Source organism: Topomyia yanbarensis, chromosome 2, assembly GCF_030247195.1.
Source record: "Topomyia yanbarensis strain Yona2022 chromosome 2, ASM3024719v1, whole genome shotgun sequence".
NCBI classification, from domain to species: domain Eukaryota; kingdom Metazoa; phylum Arthropoda; class Insecta; order Diptera; family Culicidae; genus Topomyia; species Topomyia yanbarensis.
The window spans coordinates 14,128,631-14,145,847 of NC_080671.1; the positions used below are offsets into that span (position 1 = coordinate 14,128,631).

A 17,217-nucleotide genomic window follows, 5' to 3' on the forward strand; every position below is an offset into this window, starting at 1 on the left:
ATTCGTCCCATTGCCTTTGCGCAAGCCAAATTGTGTATCTGACAGTAAGCCATTTGCTTCGACCCAACTGCTGAGGCGGAATAAGATCATTTTCTCGAACAGCTTTCGAATACAGGATAGCATTGCAATCGGTCGATACGAGTTTTGGTCGGAGTCTGGTTTTCTTGGTTTTTTGGATGGCGATGACCTTCACTGGTCTTCAATGATGAGGGACAATGTTACCCCAAAGAAACTTATTAAATAAGTTCAACAAGATCCTTTTTGCAGTGTCAGGCAGATTCTTCAGCAAGTTGAATTTGATACTGTCTAACCCTGGGGCGTTATTAGCGCATGATAAGAGAGAAAGTGAGAACTCCACCATCGAAAACGGTGTTTCGGTCGCGGTATCGTGTGGAGACGTGGCGCGGTACGTTTTCTCTACCGAAACAGAGTCCGGACAGATTTTTTTTTGACGAAAGCTAATATCCACCGGTTTGAATATTCCGTGTTCCAGTTGGTACTGTTTTTGGTTACGCATACGTCGAGTGGTATTCCAAAGAGTGCTCATCGCTGTTTCTCTCGTTAACCCGTCGACGAAATGGCGCCAATAACTACGTTTTTTGACTTTCATTAGTCTCTTCTTTCGCCTATCTAACGACGCGTACTGTTGATAACTAGCGGGTAACCCGTCGTCTCAGAAGGCCTTTTATGCAGTGGACTTTTCCGCGTACAGCTCTGAGCACTCTCTGTCCGACCACGGGGTGGGAGACCGTCAGTGGGTGTTCGCGCCGGATACTAGTTTAGTCTGAGTATGATTCGCGCTGTCGAGAATCAAGCCAGCCAAAAACTTGTAATCTTCCTCCAGAGGTAGTTCTTGTGTGGATTCGGTTTTCTCGGATATCGCGGTCACATAACTCTTCCAATAAATGTTCCGTGTGAGGTCATACGAAACGTTAATTGTTTCCGATGTTGTTGAACCGTTAGCAATTTTTTTTTCCAATTTGTTTATTTGATAAGGCACGTATGCGTTAGCTTAAAGGTGCCATTTTTTCATTGTTTTACATTTTGAATTTCTTAAAACTAGGGGGTTACACATTTCAATATTATTTTGTTTTATATAATGAAACTAAAAAAAAACTTTACAGCTAACTTATACATATAAAAGAGGGTATAATATAATATTCGTAAGATTTGGGAGACGGGTCATTTTGTGTGTTCTTTGTATAGTAATTCACTTTATGATTTTTAGAAGGGAGATTGTAGGAGAAATTAATTATTAACTAAGCGGAACATTTTACAAGCTTATTAACTAGAAATAACTAGAAAGAGTGGTTCAAGATTAAGGGGAATTAATTAGGGATATTTTAAAGTAGTGGTACTGTTGGGCATTTCTTAACGAGATTAAATATTGATCAACTAAAACTAAGCACTTAAGTTTTGGGAATATATTCAAGGGGAGAAGGGGATGAAGTCATACATCTGTGTATCAGAGACATGGGAGGGAGAGCGGACAAGGCTGAAGGGGGGGGGGGGGGTGGGGGGTGAGATATAAACTTTCAGTTTCCGGCATCAGAAATTAACGGCCAGGATTACAGATTCGAACGGATTGATCAACTAACACTAGAAGATAGGGGGGCACATAAGTTTTGGGAAGATTTTCAAGGGGAGAAGGGGTGAAGTCATACATCTGTGTATCAGAGACATGGGAGAGAGGGTGGACAAGGCTGAACAGGGGGGGGGGGGATATAAACTTTCAGTTTCCGGCATCAGGAATCAACGACCAGGATTACAGATTCGAACGGATGTATCAAGTATTGGGACGCCGGGCGGTTTTCCTCGAGCCGGCAGGGGTTCCTCCAGACGATTTCGTAGTACGGCTCAGATACGGATCGGGAACACACCGCGCTGCGTGTGTGATGTTGTACTGTAGATCTCGTGTTGTTGGTTCATTCGACAGATGTTTTGTCTCGTCTTGGAGTCGTATCAAACCATCGTTGGGGTACGGTAGGCGGAAGAGGGCACTTCTGGGAATAATAAGAGAAAAGATAGGGGCATTTAAATTTGGATATTGATGGTTTTGAGGAACGTGTATATAAGGGACATGTAGAGAATATCGCGGCTTGCTAGTACATCTCGAACCGGGACATTGGGTGATCTTCCTCGGGCCCGAAGGGAATCGAATAGTTGAGATCTGGCAGAACAGTACTCGGCGCATGCCCAGACAACATGTTCGATTTCGTGATAACCGTTGCCACAAGCGCAGATACCGCTATCCACGAGCCCAATACGCCGGAGATGTGCGTCCAGCGTGTAGTGATTGGACATGAGCCGAGACATCACGCGAATGAAATCCCGACCCACATCCATCCCTCTGAACCAAGGTTTCGTCGATACCTTAGGGATTATCGAATGTAGCCACCTTCCCAGTTCACCATTGCTCCATGAAGTTTGCCAACTTTCGAGGGTTCTCTGATGAGTGATACTGAAAAATTCGCTGAAGCTAATTGGTCTTTCATATATGTCACCTTGTAAAGCGCCCGCCTTAGCTAAAGAGTCCGCTTCTTCATTACCTGGAATGGAGCAATGCGAGGGAACCCAAACTAAGGTAATCTTGTACGATCTTACAGACAAAGCACGCAGGCGCTCCCAGATTTTCCCCAGAAAATATGGAATGTGCTTTCTAGGTTTCATTGAACGGAGAGCCTCGATTGAGCTGAGGCTATCCGAGACAATAAAGTAATGATCGGTGGGCAAAGTATCAATGATCCCAAGGGTATACTGAATAGCAGCAAGTTCTGCGACGTAAACTGAAGCAGGATCATTGAGTTTGAATGAGGCGGTGAGGTTTTGATTGAATATACCGAAGCCAGTGGAGCCGTCGAGGCTTGACCCGTCGGTGTAAAACATCTTGTTGCAGTCGACTTCTCGAAATTTACTATGAAAGATGCTTGGGATCACTTGCGGACGTATGTGATCCGGGATTCCACGAATCTCGTCTTTCATGGATGTGTCGAAGAATACAGTTGAACCAGAAGCATGAAAGAGATTGACACGGTTGGGATAGTATGAAGAAGGATTGATATTTTGTGCCATGTAATCGAAGTACAAGGACATAAATCGGGTTTGAGAATTGAGCTCGACAAGCCTTTCGAAATTTGCAATTACTAACGGGTTCAAGATATCGCATCGGATGAGCAATCGATATGAGAGTTCCCAAAATCGATTTTTCAGCGGAAGGACGCCCGCCAGCACTTCGAGACTCATCGTATGGGTCGAGTGCATGCAACCCAAAGCAATACGCATACAACAATATTGGATTCGCTCTAGTTTGATGAAATGTATGTTCGCAGCGGAGCGGAAACAGAAACTCCCGTACTCCATCACCGACAATATTGTTGTTTGGTACAGCCTGATCAGGTCTCCTGGGTGGGCACCCCACCATGTTCCGGTTATTGTACGGAGAAAGTTGATCCTTTGCTGGCACTTCTGTTTCAGATACCTAATGTGACATCCCCAGGTTCCTTTAGAGTCGAACCAGACCCCGAGATATTTGAAAGTTGAAACCTGAGCAATAGTTTGACCCATTAATTGAAGCTGTAGTTGCGCTGGTTCACGCTTCCTTGAAAATACGACTAGCTCAGTTTTCTCCGTGGAGAACTCGATACCTAGCTGGAGGGCCCAAGCAGACAAATTGTCCAAGGTATCTTGCAATGGTCCTTGCAGATCGACGGCTTTGGGACCTGTAATAGAGACCACACCGTCATCTGCAAGCTGCCTTAGCGTGCAGGAATTGACAAGACATTCGTCAATGTCATTCACGTAAAAGTTATAGAGAAGGGGGCTTAGACATGAGCCCTGGGGAAGACCCATGTAGCTAATTCGTGATGTCGATAAATCACCATGCGAAAAATGCATATGTTTTTCAGACAGCAAGTTTAGCAAAAAGTTGTTTAGAGTCGGTGAAAGACCATGCTGGTGCAGCTTCTCAGAAAGAATTTTGATAGAAACTGAATCAAAAGCCCCCTTTATATCTAGGAAAACTGATGCCATCTGCTCTTTGCTAGCATAAGCCATTTGAATTTCTGTTGAGAGCAACGCAAGACAATCGTTCGTCCCTTTGCCTTTGCGGAAACCAAATTGTGTATCTGACAGTAAGCCATTTGCTTCAACCCAATTATCGAGGCGAAACAAGATCATTTTCTCGAACAACTTTCGGATACAGGACAGCATCGCAATCGGTCGATACGAGTTGTGGTCGGAGGCTGGTTTTCCTGGTTTTTGAATGGCGATGACCTTCACTTGCCTCCAGTCATGAGGGACAATATTACCCTCAAGAAACTTATTAAATAAATTCAACAAGCGTCTCTTGGCAGAGTCTGGCAGATTCTTTAACAAGTTAAATTTGATTCTGTCTGGCCCTGGGGCTTTATTGTTACATGATAAGAGAGCAAGTGAGAACTCCACCATCGAAAACGGTGTTTCGTTCGCGTTATTGTGAGGGGACGCGGCGCGGTAGATCTTCTGTGCCGGGGCGGAATCCGGACAAACCTTCTTGGCAAAATCGAATATCCAACGGTTTGAATATTCCACGCTCTCATTAGTACTGTTTCGGTTTCGTAAGCGTCGGGCCGTACTCCAAAGAGTGCTCATCGATGTTTCTCTCGTTAGTCCGTCGACGAACCGGCGCCAGTAGCTACGTTTTTTGGCTTTTATCAAACTCTTCATGCGCGTTTCCGCCATCGCGTACTGTCGGTAGCTAGCTGGCAGCCCGTCGTCCCGGAAGGTCTTATACGCAGCGGCCTTCTCCGCGTACACGTCTGAGCACTCTTTGTCCCACCATGGATTGGGAGGACGCCCGCGTGAATTCGCGTCTGGTACGCGTTTAGTCTGAGCTTGAATCGCGGTATCGAGAATCAAGCCAGCCAGGAACCCGTACTCTTCCTCCGGAGGAAGCTCTTGTGTCGATTCTACTTTTTCGGATATCGCGGACGCGTAGCTCTTCCAATCAATATTTCGTGTGAGGTCATACGAAACATTGATTGTATTCGGTGGCCCTGAACCGTTAGCAATATTAATTACGATTGGCAGATGGTCGCTGCCGTGGGGATCAGAGACTACCTTCCACATGCAATCTAACCGCAGCGATGTCGAGCAGAGGGACAGGTCTAAGGCGCTCGGACGCGCTGGAGGGGCAGGAATCCGTGTCATTTCACCCGTATTCAAAATAGTCATATTGAAGTTGTCGCAAAGCTCATGGAGTAGGGTAGATCGATTATCGTCATGAAGGCAACCCCATGCCGTGCCGTGGGAGTTGAAGTCACCTAAAACTAGCCTCGGTGCGGGGAGGAGTTCCGCAATATCGCAAAGCCGTCGGTGGCTAACTGAGGCTCTAGGGGGGATGTAGGTGGAAGCAATGCAAAGGTCTTTGCCTTTAATTCTGGTTTGGCAAGCGACAACTTCAATGCCTGGTGTCGAGGGGAGGTCGATCCGATTGAAAGAATAGCACTTTTTGATCCCCAAAAGTACTCCTCCGTAAGAGTCTTCTCGATCCAAGCGAATAATATTAAAATCGTGGAAGTGTAGGGTTATTTCTGAAGTGAGCCATGTCTCGCATAGGGCAAATGCATCGCATTTCAAATTATTTAGTAAGATTTTAAACGAATCGATTTTCGGGATAATGCTTCTGCAATTCCACTGTAGAACAGTGATTAAATCCTTGACCTCGTTCGATGAATTAGCCATCGAAGGATACAATCGCTGAAAGAAGGGGCCATTTCGCAGTGAACTGCATCAAAAATGTTTTTACTGCGGGGAGAAAGCTTATCAAGATACTTTTAAGGGGGTCAGAAATGTTTAACGCTGTAAGAATACGGTCCACAATGTCAGAGAAATTTATTAAGCCAGCACTGTTTTCTTTCTTTGGCTGAGATATGGGAACACTTGGGGTTTTTGATGTTCCTGGAAGTGCTGGGAACTCCTTTTCTGAGCTCAGGTTACTGAGACCGGGAGCGACTTGCTTCGGTTTTGCACCAGTACTTCCTTGAGTAGTTATTTTAGGGGGACCATGAAGAGACACCTTCTGGCCTTTACGACGAAGCTTGGAAGAAGAAATGTTCTTCCTTTTTCTACTACTTCTAGGCACAGCAGAAGATGTTCCCTCCTGGGGTTCATCACAGTCGCCTTCGTCAGTAGACAAGTTGGTAAAGATGTTCGTAGAGACAGGTGGCGTAGCTATCTTAAGCATTTCTGCAAAAGATCGCTTAGAGCGTCCCTGAAGGGAACGCTTAAGATTTTCCTCGCGCTGTTTGTACGCGGGACATGAAGGGAGATCATGTGGGTTTCCCCCACAGTAGAGACACTTTTCGACATCTCTACCACAGGAATCATCCGCATGATTCCCACCGCATTTCCCACAGCGGGCTTTATTGCTACAATGGGAGGCTGTGTGTCCCAATTGTTTGCAATTAGTACAGTTCATGACCCGCGGCACAAAGAGGCGAACAGGTAGACGAACCTTGTCAAAGAGGAGGTAATTGGGCAGGGCAGAGCCGGCGAAGGTCACCCGATAAGAGTCTGAGTTGACGTATATTTTCTTGCCGTCAGCTGCGACTGATGCTGAATGCAAACGTTTGCATTCCAGTATCTTCACTGGCTTAAGCATGGGGTCTTTGAAACAGCCAGTCCCATATTTTAGCAGGTCCTCGCAATTCAGACTCGAATCGGAAACGACCCCACTGACTTCAACCCTGCTAGCTGGAATATACACCCTGTACTCCCTCGTAAAGGGCTCGTATCCAGCAATATCGTTTGCCTGAGTTGAACTGTTAACCACCACCCGAAGCTTATCAGGCCGAATTTTCGATATTTCTGTCACGGCCGAATACCGATCCGTCAGAACTCGAGAAATCTGCAACAGATTCAAACACTTTTTTTCTTTGGTCCGAAAGAAGATCACAAATGGCCCGGTGGCCGAGCTCGGATATACCTTGAGCCGGGGAGCCGATTTTATTTCGACGTCCATCTCACCTTGAGATGAACCGCCGTCAGGGGAAGTCATTTTTGCACGGGCCTATTGCCCAGTGCACGTTATTAAGACAACCAAGAAGGGGAAACGAAAACTAATACTTAGCTTGTGTATGTAACGGTATCCAGACGGCTTACTAAAAGAACACTGCTTCACTTCACTGACCGGCTAACGGTACTCAGAAACAGAAACACAAAAGAAGGGAAAAATAATGAAACCTCAACTAGGCGTAGAGTGTGCCAATAACCTTGAACGCGGATTAACACTATTTGTCGCTATAGAGTGTACGGACCGATGACAAAAGACTTCTATCTCGACTGAGTGCTCGATAACGAATGAACCGTTAGCAATTGAAATCACGATAGGCAAACGGTCGCTACCGTGGGGATTAGCGATCAGGAAGCAATGCAATGCACTTGACAAGCTACAATTTCAATGCCTGGTGTCTAAGGGAGGGTAATTCGGTTGAAAGAATAGTACTTTTTAATCCCCAAAAGTACTCCTTCATAAGGGTTTTCTCGGTCCAGACGAATGATATTAAATGACGTTTAAATTGTTTAAAATATATTCCTCATTCAATGGTTGCAAAATTTTGAGAATTTGTTATTCAATAATCTATGAAACATAAAATATATCAATATTTGAAATATAAAAAGGAACTCTAATGTGCATTGGTTGACATTTTTGGTCTCGTTTATGTACTCCAAAAGCTTTTCGAACAGATGTTATTAGAGAGGTATTTTCTGAGCAATCGATATTTGAAAACCCAATCACCGTTAGCCAAGTTTCTGGCCACGTCATTGGTAGCTGTTTTTGAGCAGAGAAGAAACGTATAGGAGGTTTCTTTTTCGGGAACCTTTAAAAAACAAGTTGTTAATAGCATATTCTTTTTATTTTAATATAACGAAAGTTGTTGATTTGCCGCCACTTCTAGTAATAACATTTCTATTGTAGATTTCGTTCAATGACGGTTGAAAAGATGATTTATGCACTTTAAAACGAAATGTCGTGAAAGCTTTTCTTAATTCTAAACACATTAAAATATAGATGAAATTTGGTTTCACTATGTCGCAAGTAGCAGTTGCTTAATTTTTATTACACTCTAATCCCTCCAGTTGATTTACGTTCAAATATCATCACTTTGTTCTGTAAGCCTACTTGTATCACATTAAATGCTTCTTGTTTGGTTAAAAACAGTTCGCTGAATAATTCGTCATTTTACAAACACAAAACGTTACCCGATTGCATCACTCTAGCAAAATGTACACCAACCGTTGGATTGCATGTTTAATTAATAAAAATAAATTGATATTGGTCCATGTAGGAAATTGATATACCTGACAATATTGGTACTCCATTTCACTGTAGTATTTTTCCTAACCCGTAGCTGTAAACTGTTTTTTTTATCTTAAAAAAAGCAAACAGAAAACGGATGTAAGCGCTGATTGTAATTTGTTCAGTTCGAATAAAGGATTACAACTGAGTGGGACCTGCTTCCATGCTGCACCTATCCACTGTTGGACCAATGAAAAAATAACCGGTATACCATCTAATTGAGCCTTCATAAGTGTATAGTTTGCAGATTTAATTGGGTTAGTATTGCCGTACGTCAACGCACTAAAATAACTGAAAACATTTACATATGTAAACAAATTTCAACTAGTTTATAGCTAGATTATTTTTAAATAGATACAATTTGCCTAAATTAATAGAAAGCTATCTATCTGTGGGCTGATGTACAAAACTCTGCTTGAAAAATAAAAATTGTACATTCATTTCATTTGGTGTTATTAGCATTTCCGTTCGGGCTGACGGAATGGTTGTTGTTCGCGGTGCTACTGTTATTGTTGTTGATCAGCTTCCCGGTGGCATCACGTGGAATTAGAACCTGCTGACCGGTGCCGATGGTGGTCGGGACTCCACAGCCGCTGTTAGTGTTGTTGTTGTTGTTGTTACTATTGGAACAGATTGTCGGAGGTCGAACCTCGAACGTTGGCTTGCACATCGCCAGTGCCGGGTTGGTGTGTAGGCCCACATTTCTGGGACACATGGCTACGATGCTGGCACCGATGGGACCTGGGTAGAGGAAGAAAGTGGAAACTGCTGTTAGAAATCATTGGTTTTGATTGATGGATGATAGGCCAGTCAGTGATAGACATTCAGGGAAGGAACAGTAGGGAGTTCAGATCAAAGCAATCGTTTGTAGAGTCCATGCAGGGTGTGCTTGGTTAGAACGAGTCTACAGTAGAGGGGGGAAGGTTCTAGTCTACCACATTCAGTATTTACTGCCAAATGGACAACTGTATTTTTTAGATTTTAATACACGATTTTGAATACACATAGGTAAACTGTAAACTACACAATAAGAACAACTTACATTGACAACGACTTAGGATATCTTATACCGGCTGAAAAATTGTGAATTGATTTGGTATTGACCAGTAGTGGATTTCGTGCAAGGTTACACTGGGTTCGGGCCAGCGCCATGGGGCTCATGAAACCACTTTATTTAAAAGGAAGCGTTTCTCAATTTTCAGCAATTTAAGGATGCCCCCTCACAATCAAGAAAATCGAACGAGTTTGTATTTGGTTGATTATACCACTTTGGACTTTTCCAATGTAGTTAAGGTGAAGATGCGCAGTTGAATTTGTTTTGAGCGTAAATGAGAAGTAAAAACTATTTTTGACGTTGAACAAAGAAGCAATATTTTGAACAGTCCTCCCTCGTGGCATTGCAGTAAGGACAATGGTGTAAGAACGATAATGTCAATCACGCATTTGTTTACATTTACGTAGAAAATGTTTTAAGAAAATATTCTGATTTTTTGAAAGATGGGAATATTATGGATGTATTTAGAAAGTTGTATGTAGTAAAAGAAGAATTGTATTTTTCCTTTAATGACCCAATTATATATTTTTATGTTCTTCCCACAATAAAAAAATTGGTGCGAATACATACTAGACTATTCCGATTTTTTGTTCGAAAAAATGCAATCGACTCAATTGTGAGTTGATTCATAGTCCCACCAGGAGTATCTGCTCCAAATTTAAGACACATCGGGAAATTTTGCTAACCCTAGTACCAGGCGTGTCCAGTTTTTTTGTGGAGACGAACCACTGCTACCAGTATTTAAATCTATTCTGATAAGGCGTGTTAATTTGGACGATGTATGTAAAGAAAATAAAAGGCCATTTCTTAAACTGTAGTATCGTTATCGTGCATTGTCCACGCGAAGTGAGAACTAGAAGACGGAATAATTTGCGCAGTTGGATTTGTTGATTCGCGGCGGGTTTAGTAAAGTGAGGAGCTATTCTGTCCCCTATTTTGAAATGCTTCTGAAACTGTTATAAATAATTGTGTTTTAACCTTGATACTTTTTTCAACATTTCCCTAGCGTAAAGGGTGATTCGTTAATTATTGCGGCACTTTAGATCGATTGGTAAATCGGCTATTGTAATCAAAATGAAACCAAAGTTTTACAGTAGTTCAGTATATGTATAAATCCAAGCTTACATATGGTCGGTGTTAAGTCAGAGCGGTCCAAGTCGCAAAATTTTAAAAAGTGAGATAATAATAGCATAGGATCAAGAATTTCTTCAGCTATATACGACTCTTACTAGATTTGAAATATGTTGCGATAGGCAATTTAATACCAAATTTTGTCGCAAAGAATGCTGCGATCCAAGCTTTAAACTCGTTTTCCTCGAAATCAATACAATGTCACTTAGTCCAGTCTGACTTTACACCGACCAAGTGTCGATAAATTAATTTCGATCTTCCGAAGGACGCGCTTTACCATGGTCCAATATGTATCGGTCGGACGGAGTTTAAAGGAGGATTGTTTTATTCAATCTGTTTATTTGACAAGGCATGGCACCTTTACAGCTTAAAGGTGCAAATTTGTAGATTTTACATTTTAAATTTTTTAAAGCTAGAATTTTGCACTAAAGAGAAAGGAGCCATTTTTAGAGCATCTTAAAGTTTAGTGCAATTTCTAGACTATCTTAGCTAGGAATAAGGTTCGCTGTAAGACTAAAATAGAGACGGAGGGTGACTAAATATAATACTATAAATACACATTAGTTTTTCGAAGAAAGAAAATGAAATGAATGTAAGACAATAAGGGGGAACCGATTCAACTTCACTCAAAACGGCCTATTTGCTACTGCTGAGAGAGATATATCCCCTGGGATATGATTTCAGCATCGTAGTTACTAGCAATATACATAGAGGGTAGAGAAGGTGGATCAGGTAGATCGTCGACGGTTATGACAGCCTTGCACTTCCAAGACAGCACGCAGCGGAATATCAGGTGGTCCTCTTTGGAGCCCTGTGAATCCGCCAATTGGGTTAAATCTTTTGGTCCTATCGGGTCCAATTTTGATTTATACAAGCACACTGGTGATAATGAAGACAATCACGTAGTACCACTTTGATGCGAGTCGGCGTCACAAAAGCAGTACCGGAGACTTCAGAGAACGAGAAAAAGAGAAAGAGAGGGTCTAAATTTTCACACTGATTGATTTTAGGAAGATATAAATGAGCAACATATAGGGGTATTCACGGCTCGCCATAACATCTCGAACCGGGACCTTTCTCGGGTCCGATACCCTTAGCTGAGACCTGGTAGAACTATACTCGGTGCACGCCCAAGCAATGTGTTTGATATCGTGCTAGCCATCGCCACAAGCGCACACACCACTAGCCACGACACCAATACGCAGGAGATGTGCACCCACCGTGTAATCGTTTACCGTAAGTCGGGATATCACACGAATGAAGTCACGACTCACATTCATCCCCTTGAACCAAGCTTTCGTCGATACCTTTGGAACTATCGAATTTAGCCATCTTCCTCATCCCCCATTGCTCCACGAAGTTTGCCAGCTTTCGAGGGTTCTCTGATGAGTATTACTGACAAATTAGTTGAAGCTGATTGGTCATTCATAAATTTTACCTTCTCCAGCACACCTTAACCAAAGAGTCCGTTAGTTGATCCCGTATTTTCCCCAAAAAGTGCGAGGAGTGTTTTACATGTTTCATCGAGCAAATGGCGTCAACGTAACGTATTTTATTTCCGACAGTATCGTTGATTGATACAACTTAACCAGCTCTTCTGTCATACTGTGTTGCGTTTCGGCTTCGCCTCATCAGAAACCGACACTAACACATTGTCGGAATAGATTAGCGCCGGCTTGACGCAAATCCCTTAAAACTAAAACACACTATGTGTTTTAAGGGATTTGCGTCAAGCCGGCGCTAATCTATTCCGACAATGTGTTAGTGTCGGTTTCTGATGAGGCGAAGCCGAAACGCAACATAGTATGAAATAAGGATTTGTGCCCTCCTGTACAAAGACTGGTTTTTACCAACAAATTTTCACCCTAGTGAGAAATTTTGGTTTTTACCAAATTTTCCTCCTTAGGGTGAAATATAGCATACAGCTCTTCTGGGTTTGCACCCCACCATGTTCCGGTTATTGTACGAAGAAAGTTGATGCTTTGTTGGCACTTGCAATCGGTCGATACGAGTTGTAATCGGAGGCTGGTTTTCCTGGTTTATTGATGGCGATGACTCTCACTTGTCTCCAATTGTCCAATTTTTCAACAAGTTGTATTTGATTATGTCTGGATCTGAGGCTTTATTGTTAATTGATAAGAGAGCAAGTGAAAACTCCACCATCGAAATAGGTGTTTCGTTCGTGTTATCGTGAGGGGACGCGGCGCGGTAGATCTTCTGTGCCGGGCGGAATTCGGACAAACCTTCTTGGCGAGATCGAATATCCAACGGTTCAAATATTTCCTACACTCGTTAGTATTGTTTCGATTTCGTATTCGCCGGCCGTGACATAAAGAGTGTTCATCGATGTTTCTCGCGATAAACCATAAACGAACCGGCGCCTGTAATCACGTTTTGAGGCTTTCATCAAACCCCTCATTCGCATGTCTAACATCGCGTACTGTCGATTGCTAACGGGTAACCCCGGGTTACTAACCCGTCGTCGCGGTAGGCCTTATACGCGGCGGCCTTCTCTGCGTTTACGTTAGAGCGCTCGTTGTCTCACCAAGGAATGGAGGAAGGGCTTTTTATGTTCGTGCCTGGTGCTCGTTTCGTTTGAGTTTGAATCGCAGTGTCGAGTATCGCATCGGACAAAACCTTGTACTCTTCCTCCACAGGAAGTAACTGTGTCACGTCGATAGTTTCGGTTGTCGCCGCAACAGGATACAATCGCTGAAAGGAGGGGATATTTAACAGTCAACTGCTTTAAAAAATTGTTTGCGGCTAGCAGAAAAGGCAACAACATATTTTTAATTGTATCAGTAATATTGAATGTTTTTACTATCCAATCCACAATGTCCGAGAATTTGATAAGGGACCATCCATAAATGACGCAGCATTTTTTGAGCGATTTTTAACACCCCCCTCCCCCATCGTAGCATTTCGTCACAAACTTCTAAATATCCCCCCTGGTAATTACGTAGCTTGACGGTAACTCTACTCCCCCTTGTCCTCGCAATTTTTTTAAAAAAATAAAAAACGATGATAGTTATTCCCCTTTAAAAAAGCTACGTAGCATGACAAGACCCCCTATCCCCCTGTCGTCACACATAATCACAAAATACAAAACTCCCCCCTCCCCCATATAATGCTACGTCATTTATGGATGCTCCCTAACCCGAGCAAACGAAAAACCTATAATTCCTCCATGTTCATGGTTCAAATTCACCCCCACTGCATGGTGTTTTTTTAGTGTTTGAAATGGGTTCAACCCTTGAAAACACCATCACGATGGTCCAGAAGATCTCATATAAAACCATATTCTGGTGCACTTATGTGTTTTTGAGATCATTTTATGGTGTTTTGATAGTTGTGAAATTTGGCGCGGACCATGTTCATGGTATCTTTATGGGGTTGTATGGTGTTTGAATCCATGAGAATTTGCTCGGGAATTCCAGTGCTACAACTATTCTTCTAATTCTTCTACTTGCTTCGGTCTAGTTGCAGCGCTTTCAAGAGATGCCACTTACGGAGCCACGTTAAGGGACACTTTCTGGCCTTTACAAGAAAGTTTAGGAGAGGGAATATTCCTTCTCTTCCTATAACTTCTAGACACCTCAGTAGATGTACCCTCTTGTGGGTCATCAACCTCACCTTCGTTATGAGGCAAGAGAGCATAGCGGTTTATTGAAGGTGGTGGTGTAACTTTCTCTAAAATTTCTACGAAAGAACGTTTGAAACGTCCCACAAGGTTTGGTTTATTCCCGCGTAGTTTGTACTGCACGAATCATCCACATCTCGCCGCATTTTTCACAGTTGGCCTTATTACTACAATGGGTGGCTGAGTGACATAATTGTTTACACCTAGTGCAATTCACGACCCGTAGTGTGAACAGGCAAACGGAGCTTGTACAAGAGAATGTCGTTCGGTAAGGCGGTTCGAGGGAAGGTCACCCGATAGGAATTTGATTGGGGGTATGTTTTCTTACAATCCCTCACGACTAATACTGAATGCAAACACTTGCAATTAAGTATTTCCACGGACTGGAGCAAGCGGTCTCTAAAACAGCTAAACTTCGCATGTCAAACTCTAATCGTTGACGACGCCTTCGATCTATACCCTTGCTGCTGGAATATACACATAATAGTCTTACGCAGGACTATTATGTGTATTAGGGCATTGCAAAATTTTTTTTTTGAATTCTCGAAGGCCCCGCTCTCATATTGTGACAAATGTCAAAGTAAGCTCAGATGCCAAATTTCACATCATTTGGACAATTTTAGACCCCCGCCCACGTCACTTGAAATTTTTTGAAATTGGTACAATGGGAAAATATGGAGGTAAAATACATTAAATCCTATAACTTTTGAAGTAGCAATCAGAAAATTACAATTTATACCTCTTTTGGAAGGAAATCATCTTAGTATTTGAAAGGAGATATTTTTGTTTTTAGGAAAATACGGAAAGTGGGGTTCTGGGTCATTTTGGCCCCAAAATCCCCTATTTTTAATGATTTTTCTGCTCCGTGATGCAAATCATACATATTTTGTAGTTTTTCTAATGTGAAAAAATCTCAAAAATCGATCAAGGCTTTTTTGACCTTTGTCCGAATACGAGAAGTTGGGGTTATATGGCCTTTTGTCACTCATATTAAACTTCATCATTTTCTCGTGAATATATCTCTATTATTCTTCACTCAATTTTCATAAACTATACCTTGTTGAACGTGGAAAATCCTTTGGATTATAACAAAAATAGATTCGTTACCGGTAAAATTCAGGAACATCAAATTATCTGACATATAGTGTCGATTTCACATTTTTATCATAAGATCGCACATCTCCATTTAACAACAAAATTCTTATTTAATTTACTACTTTTAGTGTAAAATATGCTCAGGGATCACATGAGAAAAGTTTCATTCCTGGAAAAATAAGGGAAGTTGAGGTATTAGGACAAATAATGAAAAAAAAAATGAGATTTGTAGAGTAAATATCAAAAAGATTGATGTTTCTGAATTTTACCTTCAACGTTTTTATTTTTGTTTTATTCCTCAGAATTTTACACGTTCAACAAGTTACATTTTATGAAAATTGATTGAAGAATAATAGAGATATATGCATGAGAAAATGATAAAATTTAATATGAATGACAAAAAGCCCTATAACCCCAACTTCTCGTATTCGAAATAAAATCAAAAGAGTTCCGATCGATTTCTGAGATTTTTCACATTAGAAAAACTACAAAATATGTATGATTTGCATCGCGGAGCAGAAAAATCATTAAAAATATCGGATTTTGGGTCCAAATGACCTAGTACCCCACTTTCCCGTATTTTCCCAGTAACAAAAATATCTCCCATCAAATACTAAGATTATTTCCTTTCAAAAGAGGTATAAATTGTATTTTTCTGATTGCTACTTCAAAAGTTATAGCATTTAATGTATATTTCCTCCATATTTTCCCATAGTACCAATTTCAAAAAATTTCAAGCGAGGTGGGCGGGGGTCTAAAATTGTCCAAATGATGTGAAATTTGGCATCTGAGCTTACTTTGACATTTGCCACAATATGAGAGGGGGGCCTTTGAGAATTCAAAAAAAAATTTTTTTTGCGATGTCCTAATGTGTATATTCCAGCAGAAAGGGTATAGATCGAAGGCGTCTTCAACGATTAGAGTTTGATATGCGAAGTGCTCACAGCAAGCAACATCGTTTGCCTACTTTGAATAAATCACCACGACCCTGACTCTGTCTGAGCGGACCTTTGATATTTCGGTCACAGCAGGGAACCGTTCTGTCAGGTCTTTCGAAATCTGTAAGAGGATATGGTTTGGGTCGAGAAGGGAGAGCCTTGGAAGTTGAATCGACCTTCATTTGGCCGTGCGGGGAGGGAGCCATCGATACCATCAACGTACAGGGTCACACACACGCAGACGGGAAAAAGCAGTCAATATGTCAAGGCAGGTAAAAATCACTATTTTTAAATTAATTCCGCAGCTTATATAGCTTATATATAGCTGGCTTTTGTTTAATTTTGACAGCGCATACAAAAGTCTGAGGAATGTGGCCTTGAAAACAAAAACACACATAAAGCGAAATTGCTACAAAGCGTCTAATCACACATCGTACCGAAATTAAAAAACACCCGATCTGTTCGAGAGTCTAGGTACGAATGAAGTTTAGTGGGTTCTGTATCATCAATCATCAATGACGCAGCACCGTTAGTAGCGTCGTGTAGAGTTTTCAGGTGCACGCTTTGGCAACACTTTACTGGTGTTTGCCGTCGTCCGATTTGGGAAGCACCTTGTATGTTTTCAATCCGGATCGTTTCATGGTCCTCCGGGCGAATTCCGTATTACGAGCAAGCAGTGTTTTGCAGTGTTTTTGTGTAAGCTCAGCATTGTGATATCCTGTGTAAAGCATGAAAATGACATTACTGACGATAAGTATTTTTGTCAGGTGTTGATCTACTGAAGCACAGGTTTCACTGTTTCCAGAAACCCTTACTCCAGCGAACGAAGATTTTGAATGGCAATGGGAATCTTTGGGAAGAATCTTGTATTAGGAATGCTGAAAAGCCTGTCCATTGTGGGGAGAGTCAGTATGATCTATTGCCAGTTTCCGGAGAAACCTGTCCTTGAAAGATGCTCCAAGAACTCTTTTGCAGAAAAACTGAGAGTGAAACTCTAACATCTTATTGTAGGGACCTCTGT

At 41.9% G+C, this 17,217-nt stretch overlaps 1 protein-coding gene across 9 annotated transcripts in view; it reads right to left on the minus strand.

The window, feature by feature from the left end:
• Positions 1 to 7,888: 7,888 nt before the first annotated feature.
• LOC131684069 (potassium voltage-gated channel protein Shaw-like) overlaps positions 7,889 to 17,217 on the minus strand; it is a 250,442-nt gene continuing 241,113 nt past the window's right edge. For 8 of the 9 annotated variants that reach the window (XM_058966604.1, XM_058966602.1, XM_058966601.1 and 5 more), the window contains one exon: positions 7,889 to 9,079. In XM_058966604.1, the coding sequence (XP_058822587.1) occupies positions 8,781 to 9,079 (299 nt within the window). In that variant the 3' untranslated portion in view covers positions 7,889 to 8,780. The remainder of the gene's footprint in view (positions 9,080 to 17,217) is intronic. The other variant, XR_009304605.1, reaches the window with a different exon arrangement.